Source organism: Anabrus simplex, chromosome 2 (genome assembly GCF_040414725.1).
Source record: "Anabrus simplex isolate iqAnaSimp1 chromosome 2, ASM4041472v1, whole genome shotgun sequence".
Taxonomy (NCBI): Eukaryota; Metazoa; Arthropoda; class Insecta; order Orthoptera; family Tettigoniidae; genus Anabrus; species Anabrus simplex.
In genome coordinates this window covers 1,124,107,490-1,124,128,199 of record NC_090266.1, presented here as the reverse complement: position 1 = coordinate 1,124,128,199, position 20,710 = coordinate 1,124,107,490, and the positions used below count along the sequence as shown (strand labels likewise).

The 20,710-nt window shown below is 38.5% G+C and overlaps 1 protein-coding gene across 2 annotated transcripts in view; it reads right to left on the bottom strand.

Moving 5' to 3' along the window:
- Lfg (Lifeguard) overlaps window positions 1–20,710 on the bottom strand; it is a 132,646-nt gene that overhangs the window by 73,364 nt on the left and 38,572 nt on the right. For both annotated transcript variants that reach the window (XM_067139726.2, XM_067139727.2), the window contains one exon: window positions 2,739–3,048. In XM_067139726.2, coding sequence (XP_066995827.1) covers window positions 2,739–3,048 — 310 coding nt within the window. The remainder of the gene's footprint in view (window positions 1–2,738; window positions 3,049–20,710) is intronic.

Sequence of the window (20,710 nt, the reverse complement as noted above, 5' to 3'; positions counted from 1 at the left end):
TTGGATCTTAGGACATGAATGCGAGGTGCTCGCGACTGAAGAACTTTATTAGTTTTCTCAAAAGTAAGAATGATGAATGCCAGAAATGAGCAAAATGCTTTATTAAAATTTGAAGACAGAAAGAGAAATAGTCTCTCTCGTGAAATATTGACAGTGCAACTAGGCTCCTTTATTTTCTTCACAGATGGAGATGAACTACTCTCGACCTTCCTTTTCCCAGAAATAACAGAAGCTTGGTCTTGTACTCTCAAGGACCACGTTCCATTTCTGTATCTCCATGTGCCCTTAGCTTAGGAATTTGAAAATATTTCAGAGATGTGTCTGTGCCATTGGACCATTTTTACCTCATCCTGAAAACTCTGCAGTAGCTCCCACAAAGAAATCAATCTTTCCAAACATTTCCCCAAGAATAACCAGCATGTACACACATGCTTTAATATTCTAACATCAGCTTGGTACAAAGCTTGATATATTTTGCAATGATCTTTTTTCTTTGAGCTTTTGTCTAAACAACAATAAATATAAATTAGCATCTCATCAATTTTGACAGGGAGTCTGCACCCGTCATAGCAGCCACATGAAATGACATGGGCATCCCATAATGTTTTCACATTGCTCTCTCAGTTTAGCAGCAACACCATTTTTTCTTCCCGTCATAACAGGAGCATTACCTGCGCTTAAAGCTGTACAGTTTGCCATTGGAATGTCATCTCTTTTAAGAATATCCATGAGCAAATTAGCAATATTAACACCATTAGTTGCCTTCCAAATTTTCCATGGATAGGAAACAATTGTTAATCTTTTTCAATTCTTTGCTGAAAAATGAGAATGACAGGGTAAAGATTACTATATCATTGCTACTATCAGTTGAAATTGCAAAAGGTTCAGTCTTCAAGTGAAGGGACGAAGGAAAAAACCAGGTAAGTCACTTTCTTCTCAAAATTAAGATATTGTTACAGAGTGATCATGCACATTTACTGAGAGATCGGAAATCGAAAAAAAAGCAGGCAAGTCAGGAGAAATTAGCACTCAAAGTTTCGCTGTAAGGGGAAAGAAGTAGGGAAGTCAAGCACAAAAACTTCATTTTCTCAAGTTTTACAAATATTGATTCCTTTTTCCCCCTGACCATTCAAGTTTGAATCACCTTACTATCTGCATCACTGGCAATTCATTAATTATGGCTGATGTTTCTGTTCCAGCACACGCATACTTGTTTGCAATGTCTGATCTGAGAACATCTTTCCGAACAACGATAATGCAAGGTTATGTTTGACAATGAACGTCGTGAACAAACATTCTGTTCGAGTGACTGCATCATCTTCCATCCCGCCTACGAAACAATGTTTTGTTCCTCCCAAGACAAGTGTGATACTATGAGGTACAATGTCAGTCTTCCTTCCACACGAGATATTTATATCACACCAATATATGGAACAAAATGCATAATAGTTTTATCAGACTGTAAAATGAATAGAAATTCAGTTTTATATGTATCCCTGAACACTTGGAGATAAGGTTTGTTATGTTTTGTGGTCATAATATGAAGAGAAAACACCAGAAATTGTCACTGATAACTCTCTGAAACACATTCAAGTCATTAAAACAATGAAGGAAGAATGAACACAAATGCACTGAAAATCATGCAACTACCCTATACAAAATGGATCAAGACGTCTCTTAGATTATTAATCTAAGACTTCGACAGGGGGAAAACCACAGAACCGGAAGAAACGTGTGCCCTATCACTCCAATACTACACGCAACTAGCACGTAAACTACGCAAGAAACTCTCTCTTTCGTCCCGATTAACGGAGTCGCTTGTGCGCAATAGTTTCTCTGGCTTGTAGGACGATTGCCGTCCTGAGTTCCCAGCTGAACAGCACATATGCTGTCGTAGTGAGCGGGAAGTACAAAACACTAAGGCGACGGATGACACACTTGCCTAATAAAGCATCAAACAAATACGCTTGAAAATGAGGTTGCACAAATTACACAAACACATACGAACTTTTCCTAGGGGAAGAGTACTGACTGTACTGAAGATTATATTGATCAAAAACAGGAAGTAAAAAATCTGAAAACTGGAAGAAGAGTTTAAAAACTGGAAGTTTCCAGGTAAATCAGAAGGGCTGGCAGGTATGCACAGCTCAAGACAACCTTCCAATGTTACAGAGAAAGGTATAATTTCCATTGAGTGTTGTGACAGGTGATTCAAGCAGGTACCACTATTATAAACTGGAAACAGACCATGGCATGAAACCAACAAGACTGCAGTCAAGTATGAAAGTTATGGGCACCATCTTCTGGGTTAGAGAGGTTGACACAGGTTGAATTTCCTGAACCTGGTAAGTGCTTGTAGTTATGTCTGAACACTTCACCAGCTCCATTGCACTCATGGTTAAATTAGCAATGCATTAGCTCCTTTTCTCCATAACCTGAATTTTAACTCCAAAATTTAAAAAATCTTAACCCATGGTATCCAAAAACCGAACTTAGGAATATCCTTACTATGCAAGCAAACAGTAAACTCATGTGTATATGTGGAAACTATAGAATTACACGACCTTGGTTGTTCATTCCTACAATGACAAATACAACATGTAATAAACAGTTCACTACCACAAATTTACAACTTCCTCATTCCTTCACATGAAGTAGGAACAAGGTTTGAATACAATATTCCTGTAAGCAATATAGGAAGAACTTTTATGCTCTTTCTGAAGATGCTTTCTCCTTACCTGATAAATCCATGTCGAATAGTCTTATCTGAAAATTCAAAGTTGTCTGCATTAGACGTGAAAGGTTCATCTGCGTAAGATGACCCGTACATTCCTTGACTGTTAGGTGAAGTAAAACCAGGAGGAGGAGGAGCAAAACCAGGATTAATAGGAGGCTGTGGAGCGTTCAAGCCCTCGTATGGAGGTGGCGGAGATGGATAATTAGGTGGTTGGCTAGGGTAACCAGGTTGTGTAGGATATGCAGACTGTGGTGGGTAGCCTGGTTGAGCTCCGTACTTTTGACCTCCAGCGTAGTAAGGCTGCTGCGGATCTGTAACAGCAAAAGATTATCATCACTTTACAGAAATTTATAACAAAACGTAGCACTCAACAGGGCGTTTAAGAATAAAAATAATAGAATTTTAATCTTAAGTTCATGGATCAAGATAAAATTCAAGAACATTTAGATTAACTCTCTCAGCTTAAATTAACTTCCTTTCCTGTACAAAAAATATTGGAAGGAACAACCAGACCAGTTATCCAAACTTGGAATCTTGAGATTGTTTTGCATCTACATCTTTTTGATAAAATGTAAATATGAGGAGTCACATCCTTCACACTGCAATGACATTTTCGTCTTCTGAACCATAAGCGATGCCAGTGCAGATGTGCTTAATGTAGGCCTCACTTCTTTCTGTCAACTGTCAGGTACACTTAACACAGCAAATACATCAATGAAGGATTTATAGTAGAGAAGAGCAGCGCCTGAGCTCCTTCATTCACAATGAATTTTACAACACTTACGGATAGCGAAAGCAAGTCACTATAAAATAAGTATAGTTGCCAACTCACAAGCACTGAAAGGAGGATGATTAGGAGAAATCCGTTCGAGTCTGTTTTCCTTCTATTCTTTTTCTGTAGAACATTATTTTTTCATATAATGTCAGCTTTTCCGTAATAATTTTCCCTTTGTCCGTAATTCCGTAATCATGAGGTGTACTCCATAATCATTACGGACAATCCGTAATAGTTGGCACCTCTGCTGGTGCTACCATACAGGTCGACAGGGGAAATGCTTGCTTTGTTCCCGAGTGGCAGGGATAGTGCAGTCTGGCACCGACATGAGCCTAGTTAGCAGTACTGCATGAAACAAATGTTTTATTTAACAGTGGAGCAGTTGAGCGCACATTAGTACCAGCATTAAGTAACACCCAAGGTTATGTGCAAAAGGTACTGTAGCCATTTTTTTTTTTAATTTGACCGAGGAAGAAAAGCAGTATGCCTACTTCCAGCAGGATAATGCCACTCCCCATACAGTGCATCGCTTAATGCATGCAGGTCCATTTTATGTTCATTATGATCTGTATTGAATAGATGGACATTCCTTTAATTCTTATGAGTATGAAAGAGCGATTAGTCTGATTCTGGCCCCTCATTCCCCTGAAGCATGTCCGATTTTAGTTTGTGGGGAACTTTGGTTCAAGTGTGTAAGAACAATGCATGTACACTAGAAGTTCTGGAGAATGAAATCAGAATAATGATATGTGAAATATTAGAAGCACAGATACTAATGTTTAGGAACTTTTACGTTTATGCAACATTTGTAAAGAGAATGCTAGCAATTTCCAACAACTGCTTTGATGAAACACTAGATGTACATTAGATTTCAACTTATTAACTCTTAAGTAATAATTTAGGCCTACCATTAACTAATCAGTCAATTCTCTTACCGCTAACCATGGTCGCTGCACTGCCTGACAACGCACTATCCCCGCCATTCAGGAACAAAGCAAGCATTTCCCGTGTCTACCTGCATGGCAGTACCAGTTCAAGAGCTGGTAACTTTCTGCTAACCCTCCCTGTAGAATCCTTACTAAAGAGATTAGGGTAAAGTTGCCTAAACCGTCCCACTTATTTTTTACTGCTGTAAATATTTCATATACTGAAATTTATTTTTCAGAAAACTACACAGATTTAATATAGATTTAAAAGAAATCTTTTCTTACATCTGGAATCGGCAAGGAACCAGCATAGTAAATCTTCCAGTGTCCTAAGTCGTATCACCATAATACGAGGGGATCAAATATTAACGGGATTTTATTTTTTATTTGCATTCATTTACTAAAAAACACAAGGCAATTAAAACTTACTTTTCCACATAGTTTCGTGCTTTGGAAATGCATTTGTCCCAGCGTACGGGCAACTTTGATTCCCTCGTAAGAATAACAGGGTCGTGTCACCAGCCAGTTGCGCACAAAGTCTTCCACACTCATCTTCAAATCGTTGCCCTCCTAGAGCTTCTTTAAGCAGTCCAAACAAATGGAAATCACAAGGCAATAAGTGCGGGCTCTAAGGAGGAGGAACCAATATAGTACAGTGCCTCTGACAGATCTCAACGTCACAACTTCAGATTTTCGGTCAAAATGTGAGGGACCCATCTTGAACACACACTACGGAACTGTAGGTCATTTGTGATTAATGACAGCTCCCAAAACCGATTCCAACTTGTTCTGCAATATTCCTGATGCTCTCGCCCGTCAATCGCTGTCAATGTCTTTAACCGCACAAATTTTTTCGTCTGTAATGCTGGTCTGAGGACAGCAATTGTGTTGCTGATTTTCCACATGTTCTCGTCCTTCCTTGAACTTTTTATGCCAGCCAAACACGCATCCTTGACAATGTTTGATCACCAAATTGTGCAGTAAATCTGACAAATTTCTGCCGCTGTAACTGCTTCATGTATAATTATGCGTTGCGCAGTGGAGGGGTGCACCTGTAACGCCATCATTATGAGCATTACTGACGACACGGCGGGAAATATCGAACAGCACGCTCTCCCCACTCCTAACTGTCCCGTCTAAGCATAGCAGAAGCATAGCCAGTCCCACCGACTTGATGTTCAGAAACAAAAATCCTGTTTATATTTGATAGACCTTCATAATCAAGTTCGTTTTAAGTCTCTGAAAGTATTCACTTACATTCTAACAAACCATCTCTTTTGTCCAGACACTGCTGCTGCACATGTTTCATGCATCAAGATACAGGGAGACATTTGCAAACATCTGACCATGTCTTCCATGAAGTACTTTTTGCACATGGAACAAAACCAATCCTTTTCCTCTACTTCCACATCAGATTTTCCTGAAGAGGAAGGCGCATCTGTCTATGTATACAGAAAATAGTCTGCTCGGCTTCCCATCTTCCTCATTGACAAATGTTTGGCAGTGGCTTAATAGGTGAAATTGACCCCACTGGAACTTGGGCCATTGATATTGCCTCAGGTTCATGTAACTAAGTTTTCATGGCGTTTTAGAAGCACTAAACCACTTTTTCCTAGCCATTTCTGTATTTCAGTTCAAGTTATGTGGCATTTCATTCCATTTAGCTATTTGAAATTCTTTTTTTTAATGCTATTTATTTGGAACGTCGACCTAAGATCTTCTGCCCCCTATTTTGCACCGAATGTTGTGAACCTGCATGTATTTGGAAATGGCGGTAGTGTAAAGTGTTGAATGTGAAAAAAGGAACATTAAGGATGACACAAACACCCAGTCCCCAGGCCAGGGATATTAATTATTTACAATTAAAAACCCCTGACCTGGCCGAGAATCAAACCCGGGCCATATGAAATGCTTACTTAATAATTGTGAGACCAAAAAAGAAATGTAATTTATTTATTTAGCAAATGGGTTTACGAATACATAATTCTGGGAAGCAAACACTATCTTTATGTCCAGGTTGTGTATGTAACCAACTGCGTCTGGAAACTCAAGCAAAATCACTGGTGACGCCATTTTACTTCTTTGGACACTAATGTTTGACAGTCTGCTTAGAAGCACAACAATCGCAGTTATGTTTAGGCATTCTTTTCCATTTGTAGTGAAAATGTGCACTGTTACCATGGCCCAATCGTATCCTGTTAAGAGTACATCCATTGTTGCCGACGTCTGTAGGTTTAACCTTAAAGTACCCTACACGTGACCTCCAGGGGGTGCTAAGCAAGCAACAGCGAACATGTAACCTGACATTTCTCTCTTGGTCAGGATACAAAAGGCACTAGGAAAGTTTCGCAATATGCAAAAACGGTTGGCTGGACACCTGTTATGGTGAGGGATGAAAAGAGGGGTGAAAACTGGTCTAGAAGACAGCAAAGCGCGACCTTCACACCAGTTGTTACCAAGCAGTGGGACTGAAAGCAAGTTAAGATGTCAGTGTGGTCTAAAGGTGAATATCGTGCAATTTTCCACTACAATTTTGCTTGTGTATTAACTGTTGACCAGTGCCTGGAGGAAATGACTCCTGTGATGGGGAAAGACTACCAACATCGGACAACAATTTTCCGCTGGTACAAGGAGTTCCAGAGGGGAAATTTTGGGGTTGAAGACGATCCTCGTTCTGAGTGACTGTCTGAATCAGTGACTGAGGAAAGCATTGAAGCTGTGAGGAAAATGTTGCAGCAAGAGAGGTGGTTGACATATCAGCAGGTAGAAGAGACCCTCCACATCATTGCACCAGCTATTCAATTCTACATGACCATCTCCATGTTAAAAAGGTTTGTTTTCTTTGGGTGCCCCATTCACTTTCAGAAGAACAAAGGGCACATCGAGTGAAATGGTGCCGAGAAATGCTAAAATAGTTTGAAAATGGGACTTCGGGTAACGTCAATAGCATCTTTACAGGTGACAAAACTGTGCTTTATTATTACGATGTCCCAACAAAATCCCAGAACAAGTTGTGGCTGTTTGAAGATAAGGGTAACCCTGCGACTGTGAAAGTCAAGTCAGTGAAGAAAAGGATGACTGCAGTATTCTTCACTAAATGGGGCATCCTGACTGATTGCGCTAGAAACACAAAGGACAGTTACTGCGAAGTGGTATAGTGAGACTTGTCTGCCCCAGGTCATCCAGGCTCTCGAGCAGCTCCATCCAAGGTCACGGCTCAACAATTTGCTCCTGCATCACGACAATGCTCCAGCACATCGTGCTAATGTAACAATGGATTTTTCTTGCCAGATCAAGTTTGACGGTGCTTGATCAGCCTCTATACAGTCCTGATCTTGCCCCATGCGACTTCGCACTCTTCCCAGAAGTGAAGAAGCTGAAAGGGAGGCGTTTTTCATCCGACAAGCTTCTGGCAGCATGGGATGAAGACAGTGAAAATGTAACCGAAGGAGAGTGGCAGAGTTGGTTCAGTGACTTGTTTCAACGTATGGAGAAGTGTATTGAGTCTGGTGGAAATTATTTTGAAAAAGTCTAAAGCATTCACTCACACTGCAAAACTTTCCTAGTGCCCTTTGTAATATTAAAAATGTAATTAACAAGTTGTCCACGTCAAGAGAAGGGTAGTTGTTGCACCTTCTACTTCAACAGCTGTAAGATTCTTGCCATGTACATTTCTCCAGAATTACCTTTGAAACTCAACTCTTTCCTGCTCTTAGAGCCCACCTGTTGACTTTGCCGTCCAGTCCTTAGCACCTGCACACACCTGTGATCATGCGATAGTTTTGTATTTCTTTGGCAGTGAAGTGTTTATAAGGCATTAATGAACACAATATATCTACAAGGCTTAGGAATAAAAGGAAAGCGATAATCTGTCTTGACGTTGTCCAGGCAACGACTTCCGCGAGCCCGGGTAAGCTGTTTCGTTCATTAACATGGGAGGATTGAATATTGCGGATATTGAAACTGAACTGAATATAGGCAAAGAAAGTTACCCAGCATCGTTGAGTAGGGGTGGAGGTGAATTTTTAGCGAGTAACGAAGATAATTTTAGTGTTAACAGTGATAAGTGAAAAAGCATATCAAGAAATCTGACCCGATGGCGATGCCGTGGCATTCAGGTAACATTTTGTTTCGTTAATGCTGAACCTATCTACAATTTGGACAGAGTATTACGAGAAATAGATTATTTTTTACATATGTTAGGAGGAGAAACTATTCAGTAACACAGCCTATTGCATATATAAAACCAAACCCCATGGCACTACAGCCCTTGAAGGGCCTTGGCCTACCATTGCATATATATATCAACGCAGCATTCAAACAGGCACATTCCGGTAAAATACAGAATAGAAAGACACTTTCTCACAATCGCACGATTATTGGTTTAGAGAGATTCAGACAACATGTAATGTAACAAATGCAGCCTACCTCTATGTCGATTATCACCAGTAGGGGGTGTGGAGGTTTGAACCAACAACCTTATGACTATGATTAGAGAAATGGATGTGATGTTCTCTAATATTATTGGAAAAGTGAATACATTATGACCAATAGTTTTACTATATTTCACTCTTTCTGAAACGATGTGCTCTGCTTCAATTTTTCCTAAATAATAGGTTGAAACGTGGGGGGTAAGCAGAGTGAAAATGTGGGTGGGAAAGGGTTAGTATGCACTGAAACTAGTTTTCCTATTCCTAAAAGCTGCAAGGGCCATGTCCAAGTAGTTCCGATCACTTTTTTGTTTTGCCACTCCGTGACATAGGCTACAGTAGACACACGTAATAAGAAAAAAAAAGGGAAAAAAATGTCATTTTTCATCGAAGGGCAAACTTGGAGCCTGATTCAATGTGGGTCCGTAAGACACACCAGTACAATTTACACAAACAATAGACTGAAAAACACTAAAAACCTAACCTGAACTTAGTATTCCACCAACAAACTACTGAATACTCTCAGGATATGTCATTTTATAATAAATGTCTATGAGTAAGTAAAACTTAACTTTTGGCTTCAGACAGGCTTACGAATGTTTTAAAACTACTCGCGGAGGCAGGAAAACAAAACTTCGATAACACACAATGTGCGCCCACCAGTGTTATTCTTTTGGACTGGCGATAACATCAACTGGTTCACTTACTACCCGTCAGAGCTAAATATCCACACTCGGCAAAAATACAGTACAAAATATTATATAGGCCTTTCAAACTAGCACTTTACGCTGGAGCACACTAGCGCTCCACTTAGCAGCACCGTTCCCCCACCTACCCCACACAGCAGCTGGTGCGACTGCACATGTGCACCAGAGACAGTAAAGTGACAATTGTTCACGAGATGTATCATTTTAAGTAGAATCTATTCAATACAGCAGATAGTGGAGCAGTTGGAATCTCCATTAACAATGTTGTCTAATCCTTCATGGGAGGATTCATATGAGGGAAAGTGCAATGTTAAATTTGCCATGTCATCCTAAGCATAAAAACCAACCCATCGATGACACTACCACAACAAACCTGCTTCAACCTACAATGCCATTGCTGACGAAGCAAGAAAGTAACGAATTGCTAAATTAAAACTGTGTTCTGGAGAGTGACAGAGTATAGAAAATCAGACATGAATGACAAATGGGGATATCAAGGTCACACAGATTGCTTAGCTTTCACGGATACCATTGCCTTTATTACATACACAAAAGAGAATGCCAAAATCCAAATCATAAACTTAATAGAGCAAGCAAGAAAAATGGGTTTACAAATATCCTTCCTATGGACAGAATTTATAACAAATGTTAAAGATTGTCCTGATAAAATAATCATAAATAAAAATAAAAATTTCTACTCCTTTAAATATTTAGCCAATAGATAAACAAGAAAAATTAAACAATGAAAGAAAAAAACAGCTTGGGGGTAAGATCCAAGAAGACTAACATAGCATTTCAGATCATTAGAAAGGTATACAAAAAGTGGCATTATCATGGGACAGCAAAATTTTAACATTACAACACAGTGATGACACCCGAGGCTCTTTATGGAGTCAAAACATAATTAAGGCAGAAAGGAGAAATAAAATTATGAACATAGAAGGCAGATAGAAGCTTTCTTGGCCCAAGGATAACAAAAGCAGAGTTGTTTAGGGACAATTCAAAAAGTGATCTTCAGGGATGAACAAGAAAGAGAACGCAGCCACATAACATAGAACAGCTCTGGATACAAAGTGCAGAATGAATGACAAACAGATGGGAGAGAGGAAGAAGTAACACAGCAAGAAACAAATGTGCTATTCGATGAAATAAATTTAAAATTAAAACCAGAACTGCTTAATTAAGAATTAGATTTAGATGTGCCATTAAGAAACAAATTACTCAGGGAACATGCTGAAAGGACTATTTGTTTTGACCAGCTTACTTGCACACATGGAAAAAAGGAGTAATAAACTGACATACATAATCATTATAGACTTATGCCTTTCAGCGTTCAGTCTGCAAGCCTCTGAATTTATTCCATTTCGTTCGCCAAGTTGTTTCCTAGGAATCTCTCGCCTGTCAAATGGGAGCGAGACTCAGTTACTCCCATAGGTCCGAGGCTTGATTAAAATGTTCCGAGCTCAGTAAATTCGTGAAGCAGGATGCTACCCTACTTGCACATAGTCCAAGTGAGGATCTCTCCTCTAACGCGTTATGGACCACCGGTGGATTGTATAGTCCTAGCCGCTTGAGCACAAGGAGGGCCACGACTAAAAATATGTCGAGATGCCCACTCCCATTCCATAGCAACTGGTATCCCGACTCTCAGGACCACTTACTAGGCCACTCAGCCGTTGCCCATGGTTCACGAACTAGGACATGGTTACAGTAACCCACAAACACGTACCATTCGATAATAGACTTAATTTTGCTAAACCACAAATCTGATGTCAAATTTTTAGTCAGCCTCATGAACACTTAGATATGCATGCTGTGTTTCTGCATCAGCTCGTTTGTGTGCCTTGTCAGATTCATCCTTCGCTTTCTTGCACACTGACATGTATGCCCACTGTGAGCTTGATCACATTTGCATGCTGAGCTGGCAGTGTGTTCAGGCATTTACAATAGTCGCATGTTATGGATATAGAGTTGTCAAGAACTCCATAAAGTAAACAGCAACACCATAATGCATACTGGATGAAAAGAGTAATGTTGCCTGTATAGTTGTACTTACCTCAAAATAGTTTACTAGATACATACAAATGTTAACTTATTTACAAATGTTGAAAAGTCAAAGAAAGATTGAAACTGTACACTGAGGTTATTTATTAACATTCTGTTTGTAATTTTTCAACACTGTAGGCCATTCACTTGCAGAGAATGTAGATTGTTTATATTTAAAAATCTTTGGGAGAAAATATAATACAATCAAATAGCACTATGTCATAAAAAAAAAAAAACACTGCTTATGAACATTCATTCTGAACCACAAGCAGAGCAGCAAGTTTTCGCTTTCATCTCTTGGATACCAATCAGGAACATGATGTTCTCTGGTAATGTTTTCCATTCAAATATAATGTACGTAGGTAGTTCACGGCTGTCAGCAGTAATGGCCAACATCACCATACAATGCAATTTCTTTGCCAGTAGTTTTAATTTGAATACTTTCAGCTCCCTTCTCAGAAACAGCAGCGTGTTCCCCATGTGATGGTACTGATCACACAGTTTTAGTTCTAATTCCATCGATCATTGCCTCTTACAACCGGCAGGGTATACCGTGGGTGTATTCTCCATCTGCGTCCCCCACCCATAAGAGGTACAGGGCAATGAACTCTTGCATACGATTTATATTTTCGTTCAACTTGAGAATACATATTTCCCCTTCTCTTCTTTCTTCATCCATTCCCTTTTCCAGATTCTCTCTGGGTAGGGTAGAGTACCAAAGCCCTCCACCTTACTCGATCTTTCCACCATTCCTCTTCTAGTACTTTATTGCTATCGACTCCCATTTGCAATACAGTCCACAACAGAGCTCCATCTTTCTAGGACGTCCCTTAGGCCTCTTTCCAGTCTGTATCCACGAATGTTCTCTTTTGTATTCTCTCTCCTGGCATTCTCATGTGTCCAAACCATTTTAGCTTTGCTATATCAATCACTTCTTGAACTTCACACTCTCCCAAGCTTCTCCTTATTTCCTCATTTCGTATTCTATCTCGTCTTGTCTTGTCTTTCCCTGTATGCTCCTCAAGAACCTCATTTCAGCTGCTTGCATCTTACTTTGGTTCTGCTTAGTTAACGTCAAGACTGCTGAAGCACAGGACAGTATAGGCTTATAATAGGACCAGTATAAAACCTAACTGCATTTCATTGGCACATCTTTGTTCCATACAATGTCTCCCACACACTGGTAGAAACTTGCAGACTGCTGTATTCTTAAATCAATTTCTCCATCCAAATATCCATCTTGTGATATCACGCTGCCCAAATATTTCCCCTCATGAGAAGCTATCCTGGTTGAAAATCAATCAACTAAGAAACCTACGTACTGTGACCCTAATTTTTCAAAACAGGTTATTTACAAAGGACCCTCCAAATGTCAATTATAACATATGTTTTTGAGATACATGCATCCTCATGAAAAGAATTCAACTCTTTTTTCACCCCCTGCCCAAAATGAATATTTTTAAAAGACATTACAAATACCAATTTTCACTTCTGTAACAACATATTTCAAGATATAAGTATCCTCATAAACAATTCAAATCTTTTCATTCCCAACAAGTGCCTTTTCCAAAAACGAACTTTATTTTTAAAACATTTAAAATACCAATTTTCAAGTTTTTAACGTGTTAAGTGTATGAGATGTTCTGTAGATATTCTGAATTTTAAAATTCAGTGCTTGAAGAGGGAAGGAAGTGGCTGTGGCCTTAAGGTACAGCCCCAGCATTTGCCTTGTGTGAAAATGGGAAACCACCAAAATGCATCTTCAGGGCTGTCGATAGTGGAGTTCACACCCACTATCTCCCGAATAATGGATACTGGTCGCACTTAGGTGACGGCAGCTATTAAGCTCTGTCCACAAGTAGTTACTTGCGACAATACAGGCGCAATTATTAAGTTTAATTTAAAGATTTGTTTTTAGATGGATATTACTGCATGGTTACATGATGTTCCCACCCAACAGGCTATGGATACGGACTATTGGGCATAGTCGCACATGCAACTGGCTCTTTGTCGAGCAGCACACACTTAAATTTTGAACTGGTCAAATCTTCAAGGTAACCAATGGCTACGTAACTTTACACACCTGTAACAGGTTGGATGTACTATACGCGAACCTTTTCATGAGCCCTGAGCTCCCTAGTGCTGAATCTGCAGACCTCTTATCTTCGACATCCATATTAGCAACCTTTGAAACACAAAATATGCATCGCTGTGCGACATCTGGCGTACACTTTATGAACTAGTACTGATGTTTACACAGCAAAGCCAAACTATATAATTCATGCTAGGAACAAGATTCGCATCGAGAAATGTTACATAATGTTAAATAATGTATGTAACAGTTGTTGGCGTTAGATAAATGTTTAGAAAATTCATATCGATCGATCATATTATCAATTCAATTCCATTTCCATCCAGTTGGCAGTATAACCGGAACAGTCAGCGCTCCCTCCTTACCCCTCACCCCGTAAAAATCGGGCTCAAGAAAAAGTTTGCGAATAGTATGCATACTCTCTCATAGGGGGTCCAATTCACAAATACCAACCCGCAAACCAGTCTTGTTATGGTCGCCTCTTCTAATTAACACCAGGCAAGGGATATCATGGACATTCAATGACCTCACCCAGCCATAATATGAACTGTATTCCAATTCAATCCACATCTTGACAAGACATTGTGAGCCAGCCCGAAGTAATCTTCCCCAGAACTCTGCCCTCAGTGATGGACCAGAGGAAGTGTGTTGTACTATGCAGCAGACATGGCAAGGACCAAATACGATCCATAGTAAGGTGAGGCCTCAGCGAGGAGGAAGGAGAGTGTCGATTGGCATCCAATTTGAAAACCACATGCAGAATATATGGACTAGTAGTAATGGAAGCAGAGTTTTGTTAGCAAGCTGACAATAGGAAAATTCTTCACAGTCAAAGTAGGGAAATAGTTTTAATGTGTACAATTATTAGAAATAGGAAAATACTGAAGAACCTGTTTAAAACAGAATGTCATGGGTATGTCAGAGAGCTCTGTTGAGAGTATTTTAAAGGAGAGGGAGAACTATGTTTAGAATTCCCAATATGTGACTACTATGAAACAGAAGACTAGGCATGGATGAATTTGATGATTTCTTACAATCGTTAGTATTTTACAGAAATAAAGTATAGCTAATAATCTGCAAGTTCACATAAGGGACGATCAAGAAGTTTCCATTTGATGGCAGTACAGTCCTAAACTGGGATGCCAATCAGGCAAAACCGCTAAGAGCACTGAGGGCACTCATCCCACCGACACACCAGGTTGAAGATCCCCGTGTGGTTAAACACTGTCCTGCTATAAGAAGTCCGTAACCACCTGCTGCACAGGCCTCTCCCGTAGCCTTCATTCTCCGATGGATGTCCACCGGTGTTTGTCGTTCGGTAGCCAAGAACAGAATAACAGCACGTTGGTCCAGTTTAGATGCATTTGATAAAAACGTCTCTATAGCTCACGTCAACGCATGTAAAACACCTCGGCACTATACGACTGCCACACTAATCCCTTTGCCTACATATCTGTGCTTATATACCTGCATCGGAGTCTTGCTACGTTTGTCAACTGCAGCAACGCCCTCACGCTGAAACTTATCACGCATTAAATAGCACACTAAGGAACACTAGTCAGTGAATATGAAAAAGGGTCTCCTTGTTCCAGCTTTTAAGGACAGTGAGCTATCGTTGCTCAGCAAGGAAGGAGGAGGGTTTTGTCAAAAATGCTCAGTTTGCAAAATTCCTTTCTAAGTCATTAATTGAAGTGCTTTATTCATTTCATTTCTTCAATTTAAACAAACTGGAAGACATACTGCAAGAATTCAAATATTTAATTTAGCAAACTTTCAAGGACAGTGTGTTTATTTTGTGGTTCAAAATTTAGAAAGATTGTAGGTCAGCACCATAAATGATGAACTGACAATCTCCAAGGTGCTAAGCAATATTTGTGTGTGTGTGTGTGTGCATTTAAAATACCTGGGCAATCTTGATAGAAGAGGAATCATCTTTGTTGAAGCCATTAACAATGTTTTTGATAGTGGAGTAATTTTCGCAATAATACGCGGCAGTATCGAGCCACGCCCCCACCTATTAAGAACTGGCTGTGGAGGGAGTGGCATCGAAGGAGCTAACTCCCTGGAAGTCGCAACCCGCAGTGGTGCTTTCAAAAAAAAGGTTTGACGTTTTATATTAATTTATCGAATTCAGGAAAATATCCACAAATTTCTTGTGCCACCCTATGCAGAGCATGCGCAAGGCAAGTGACGCGAGTCATTCTTGGACAAAACTGCTTGAGGCCTTCAGCAGCTTTCACCATGTACGGAGCAGCGTCAGTAACAAAGAACGTATTCCTGCATAATTTCATCCTTCCACAAAATGTTTAGTGCATTATCAAAAAGAATTGCAGTCGTTGAATGATTTGCTCTGCAAAACTTGAGGTTAGTAGAAAAATATCCCCAGGGCAATCAGCACAGAGTGTTCCAATAATTACATTCCCTACATATCTACTTGCAGTGTCCGTCTCATCAATAGATATCCAAATCTTAATGTCTGCTACATTGTGTCGTATTGAATTTAGAGTATCTTCATAGCAATGAGATAGTATTTTCGCAGTGTTGATTCTGTAGGAACAAATTTTTTAGTGTATTTCTCCAGGATATTCTTGAAATGGGTATTTTTTAACATTGTTTAGAGGAATGTTTGCAGACACCATTATCACACAAAGTTCCACATCTGTCCATCACTGAAGATGTAACAGGCCTTATCGAATATCAATTGCTGCCTCTTATCGACATGTCACACATTAAAAACTTTTTTCAGTCACAACTTTCACTTCACACAACTTGCAAAATAGAACTAAACCATCTGTACAGAAATATCCTTCTCCAAATTCCTTAAAGTTTCGTAATTTAACACTAATAGAAGACTTTTCCTTAGGCACACTGGAATTTGTACTGGGATACGATTTACTGTAAAACGCTTGTGTAAGTGAAAGGAGGTTGAGGTTCTAATATCTGAACAAAGACAAGTGAGCAATTACCAGAAGTAATTATCTCCCTGCTGGGACAGGATTTTCCGGATTATTTCCAGGAAGGCAGCATTTATTCGTCGCAGGTCAGATGAGAAATACCATCCAGACTGTCTTTCTCTGACAGTCAAATACCCAGATAAGAAAATGGTGTGGTCAGTAATTAGCAGGGAAGGAGTAGGACCTCTATTTTGTCGATGGTATGATGCGCCAGGACCAGTATAATGAAGTTCTGCGCATTTGGCTACTGCCAGATACGCGAATGGTTCCCTGATGGACAAAATGTGACTTATGCAGGTTGGAGTACCCTGCCACACAGCTAAGTCAGTTAAAGAGTTCCTGAAAAAAATACCTTTGTCATTGCCAGGGAATTCTCTGGATATGAATCGAACTGAAAATGTATGGGTGGGGGTCAAGAGAGAAATAGCGAGAGAAACGATCACAACAAAAACCCAACTCACTGAAAAAAAGAAGTTTGGCATAATAAACCACGAATAAGAGACTTAAAAGCTGTATTGAAAGCATGCCCACGAAGATTAAAGCACTAATAGACGCAAAAGGTGGACCTACAAAATATTGAAATTGTGTACATTTGAAGAAAAGTGTTACTTATCACCTAAAATTTTGTGAAAGAAAGGTAAATAGTCAAACATCCATTCTGTAAATAACTGCAGTAAATAGGTTGTAATTCTAGGAAATTTGGTCATTAATTTTAAAAAACTTGAAAAAGTAGTACCGAGTTAATTTGGACAGGGACTGTATTTGCGGTCGTATAATAACAAGGTAGGCACTAACTTTCCACGAAAAGACGGGGCTCTCAGGATCCTCTCGAGTGTAATGGTCAGCTACAGAGATTTAAAAACAGACCTGGCAATTCGAGAATTAAACATTGAAAGGAGAAAAACTAAGGGGTGACAGCAGTGCAGCAGAAAACATCAGATACGAATTTAAGCGCATAATTGAGAGATACAATTTCGTTCCAAGTAGAGTGAATAATGCCGATGAACCTGGACTTTACTGGAAGTGCTTGACCTATTAAAACCCTAGGAGCTGCCGAAGAGAAATTGCCTCCTGGTCACAAATCTAGTGAAGAGCACGTTACCATCTTGTGCTGTGCAAACGCTAGTGATGACCATAAATTAAAATTACCTGTTATTGGTATAGCAAAAAATGTGCATTCTTTCAAAGCAAGTGGTGAAATATTTTCCAGTAGATTACAGTCAAATCTGCATGGATGGCACAATATTTTCAGGACTTTGTTCCGTTATAAGTTCATTCCACAGATTGGAGAATTCTGGGTTTTCAAAGGCTTGCTATCAAAAGCTGGGGTTTTTTTTGGTGATTTACTCTCACTCTGTTGATACAGAGTTGAAATCAGAGGATTGAAACGTATTTGTTTCCTATTTGCCACCTAATGTATAATTCAGCTGATGGATCAATGTATCATTGCAACCTTCAAGGCGCATTAACAGGAAATTCTAGACCTCTTACATTCCAAGTAAGTGTTTATCATTGAGTTTGGGATAAAACTACATATTAAAGAAGCAGTTTATTTTTTGTAGAAATCATGGGATCTAGTAACTACTCAGATCACTATTTTGGAGAAAATTATATATTTATGTCAAAGAGTTCTCCAGCAATTTTCATGGGTTCAGTAATAAAATTAAAATGAAGGACTGATCAAAAATATCCTGAAGACCAATCAAAATAACATTCATTTTGGAGAAGTGGTTGAAAGTAACATTAAGGAGAGGCGTAACACTGACGAGGGATCTGTGCTCAGATGGCCTTCACTTAAACCACAGTGGTATGTATAAGTTAGAAAATTTGTTTCGAAGGGTTACAGGAGGTACATTCAGGACAACTGGGTGGTCTAGGGAGCAGTGATAAGGTTACAGGGATCTGGAAGTCAAGGAGGGTTGACATAAGATGTTAGTCTTGAACTGTAAGATGGTATTAGTGATCACAAAGCTGTTTTTGTCGTAGTTAAAAATAAATGTGATAGAAAGGAAGGTATAGTAGAATTATTTATAACTTGAGAATTGAATATTTTTGTGAAGTTGTTACTGTTCATTTTAAAAAATGCAAGCAATTTTGGAATAAGATCAATTACTGGACTTTTTGTTTATAATGTCATTTAAATTTTGATTACTGTTATAAGATTTTTAAATCCTGGTCTATTGTAAATTCATGTCCCGTCAGCATATGGGCGCTCGCTCATAGCAGAATACTTGTTGTGTTTTAATGCATTGTAATGTTCTAAACATCGAATTTGGAAGCCCAACATATGAAAATTTACACTATAAATCCTGGATCCCAAATATCAGTTGTAAGACAAGTTTACTATGTTGGAATTAAAAAATGTTTTGGGTTGTATTGAGAGTTCTATACACGATACAGTTTTTTTTTAAATCGAGTTAGTAATATGATGTATGGCCAGATTTGTATACGAGAAAGCAGTGGAAATTGTTTTCTTTAGGCTTTTCTACGGATGGATATTTTTAATTTGATTTTATTAATAATTTTGTTGATTATGTCTAATTTGTAGCCATTGAATTTTTCCAATTCTTTAACGAAGTCTAGTTCCTTTTTTGATTATCTGCTGAAAATTGAATTTTCAAAACTAGATTAAACTGAAGAACATCGCTTGTTTGCGAGAATGTGGATGTAACGATTCATTTTTTATGGTCAGAGGGGCGAAAGAAGGTTTCCTATAAATCTGGAATTCAAATCTTTTATTCTCTTGTTATACTTATGTCTAAGAAATTTATGGATCTACTGAATTAGTCTTTTGTAAATTTAATGTTGCTATCAAAACTGTTACGATATTGTAATATTTTCTCACTACTGTTTTGTTGCCTATCAATTATGGCGAACGTGTCATCGACTTGCATCAGCCATAGATGAGTCCATTGATCTTGTTTATCATTCTACTAGACTCTGAATGGTCCATATAAATATTGGCCAAAATTCCTGAAATAAGGTCACCCATTGCCAAGCCCTTTTGATAAGATGGTTTTTTTGTTTAACATGAAATAGTAGTTATTCAAAACAAACTTTATTAATTTGATAAATTCTTCTATTTCAAATTTACTTATTATTAGAAAGATAAGTTTTTGTAATACTGATGGTCTTGCTTACCGGGATGTTAGAATACATATTAGTGATATCATCTGAGCACATTACACTGTTAGGTTGAAGTTTGAAATTATTTTATCACAGAAATAGATGTAATTTTTGATAAGAGCTTCATTATTAAATTTAAAGAATTTATTAAGAAAATGGTGTTAAAATTTTGAAATTTTATAGGTAGGGCTATCTCCGCTGTTTATCAATTTGTCAATTTTGGGTAATGCCTTTGCTGTTTGTACTTTATGATTCATAATTGTAAGCTTTTGGTAATCCTGTTCCTGTAGAAGAAAGGTTGAATTTCTTAATAGATTCTTTAGGTCTCACTGAATTTTTATTATGGGGTCTTTGTTTACCATTGTGTAAGCACTGTCTGAGAAGAAGTCCTCTGTTTTTCTAATCTTGTCATTTTTGTTTAATACAGTAACTGTTGACCCTTTAACAGCATCTGTGATTATATTATTGTTAATTTTATATTTTACTGCTTGTATCGGTTTCTTAGGAATGGGATCAGAACTGGTATTTAATTCATTAACTAAAGAAAGAAGCTTTTTTATTTCACATCTGATGTCATTTTGTTTTCCAACGGAACGTTTTACGGTATTAGACTCAATTTCGGCAACTGCAGTAATTAGGTAGTTATTTTGTTTGTGTCAGGCCTATTATTTGAAAGGTTCATTTCACCGTCTCAAAAATAAGTATCTGATAAATTGACTTGTGGGAATATTATTTAATCGAGAAGTGTGTGTAGTTCTCTTATCCTGGTTTGTTAATTTTTGCTTATCTTTTAGGAGTGCAAGCTTATCTAACGTTTAGACTAGTACGAGCTTTTCGAACATCTGACTATAACACTAATGTACAAAACTTCCTATTCAATATAACTGATGCATTGTCATTTGCTAATGATTTATCAC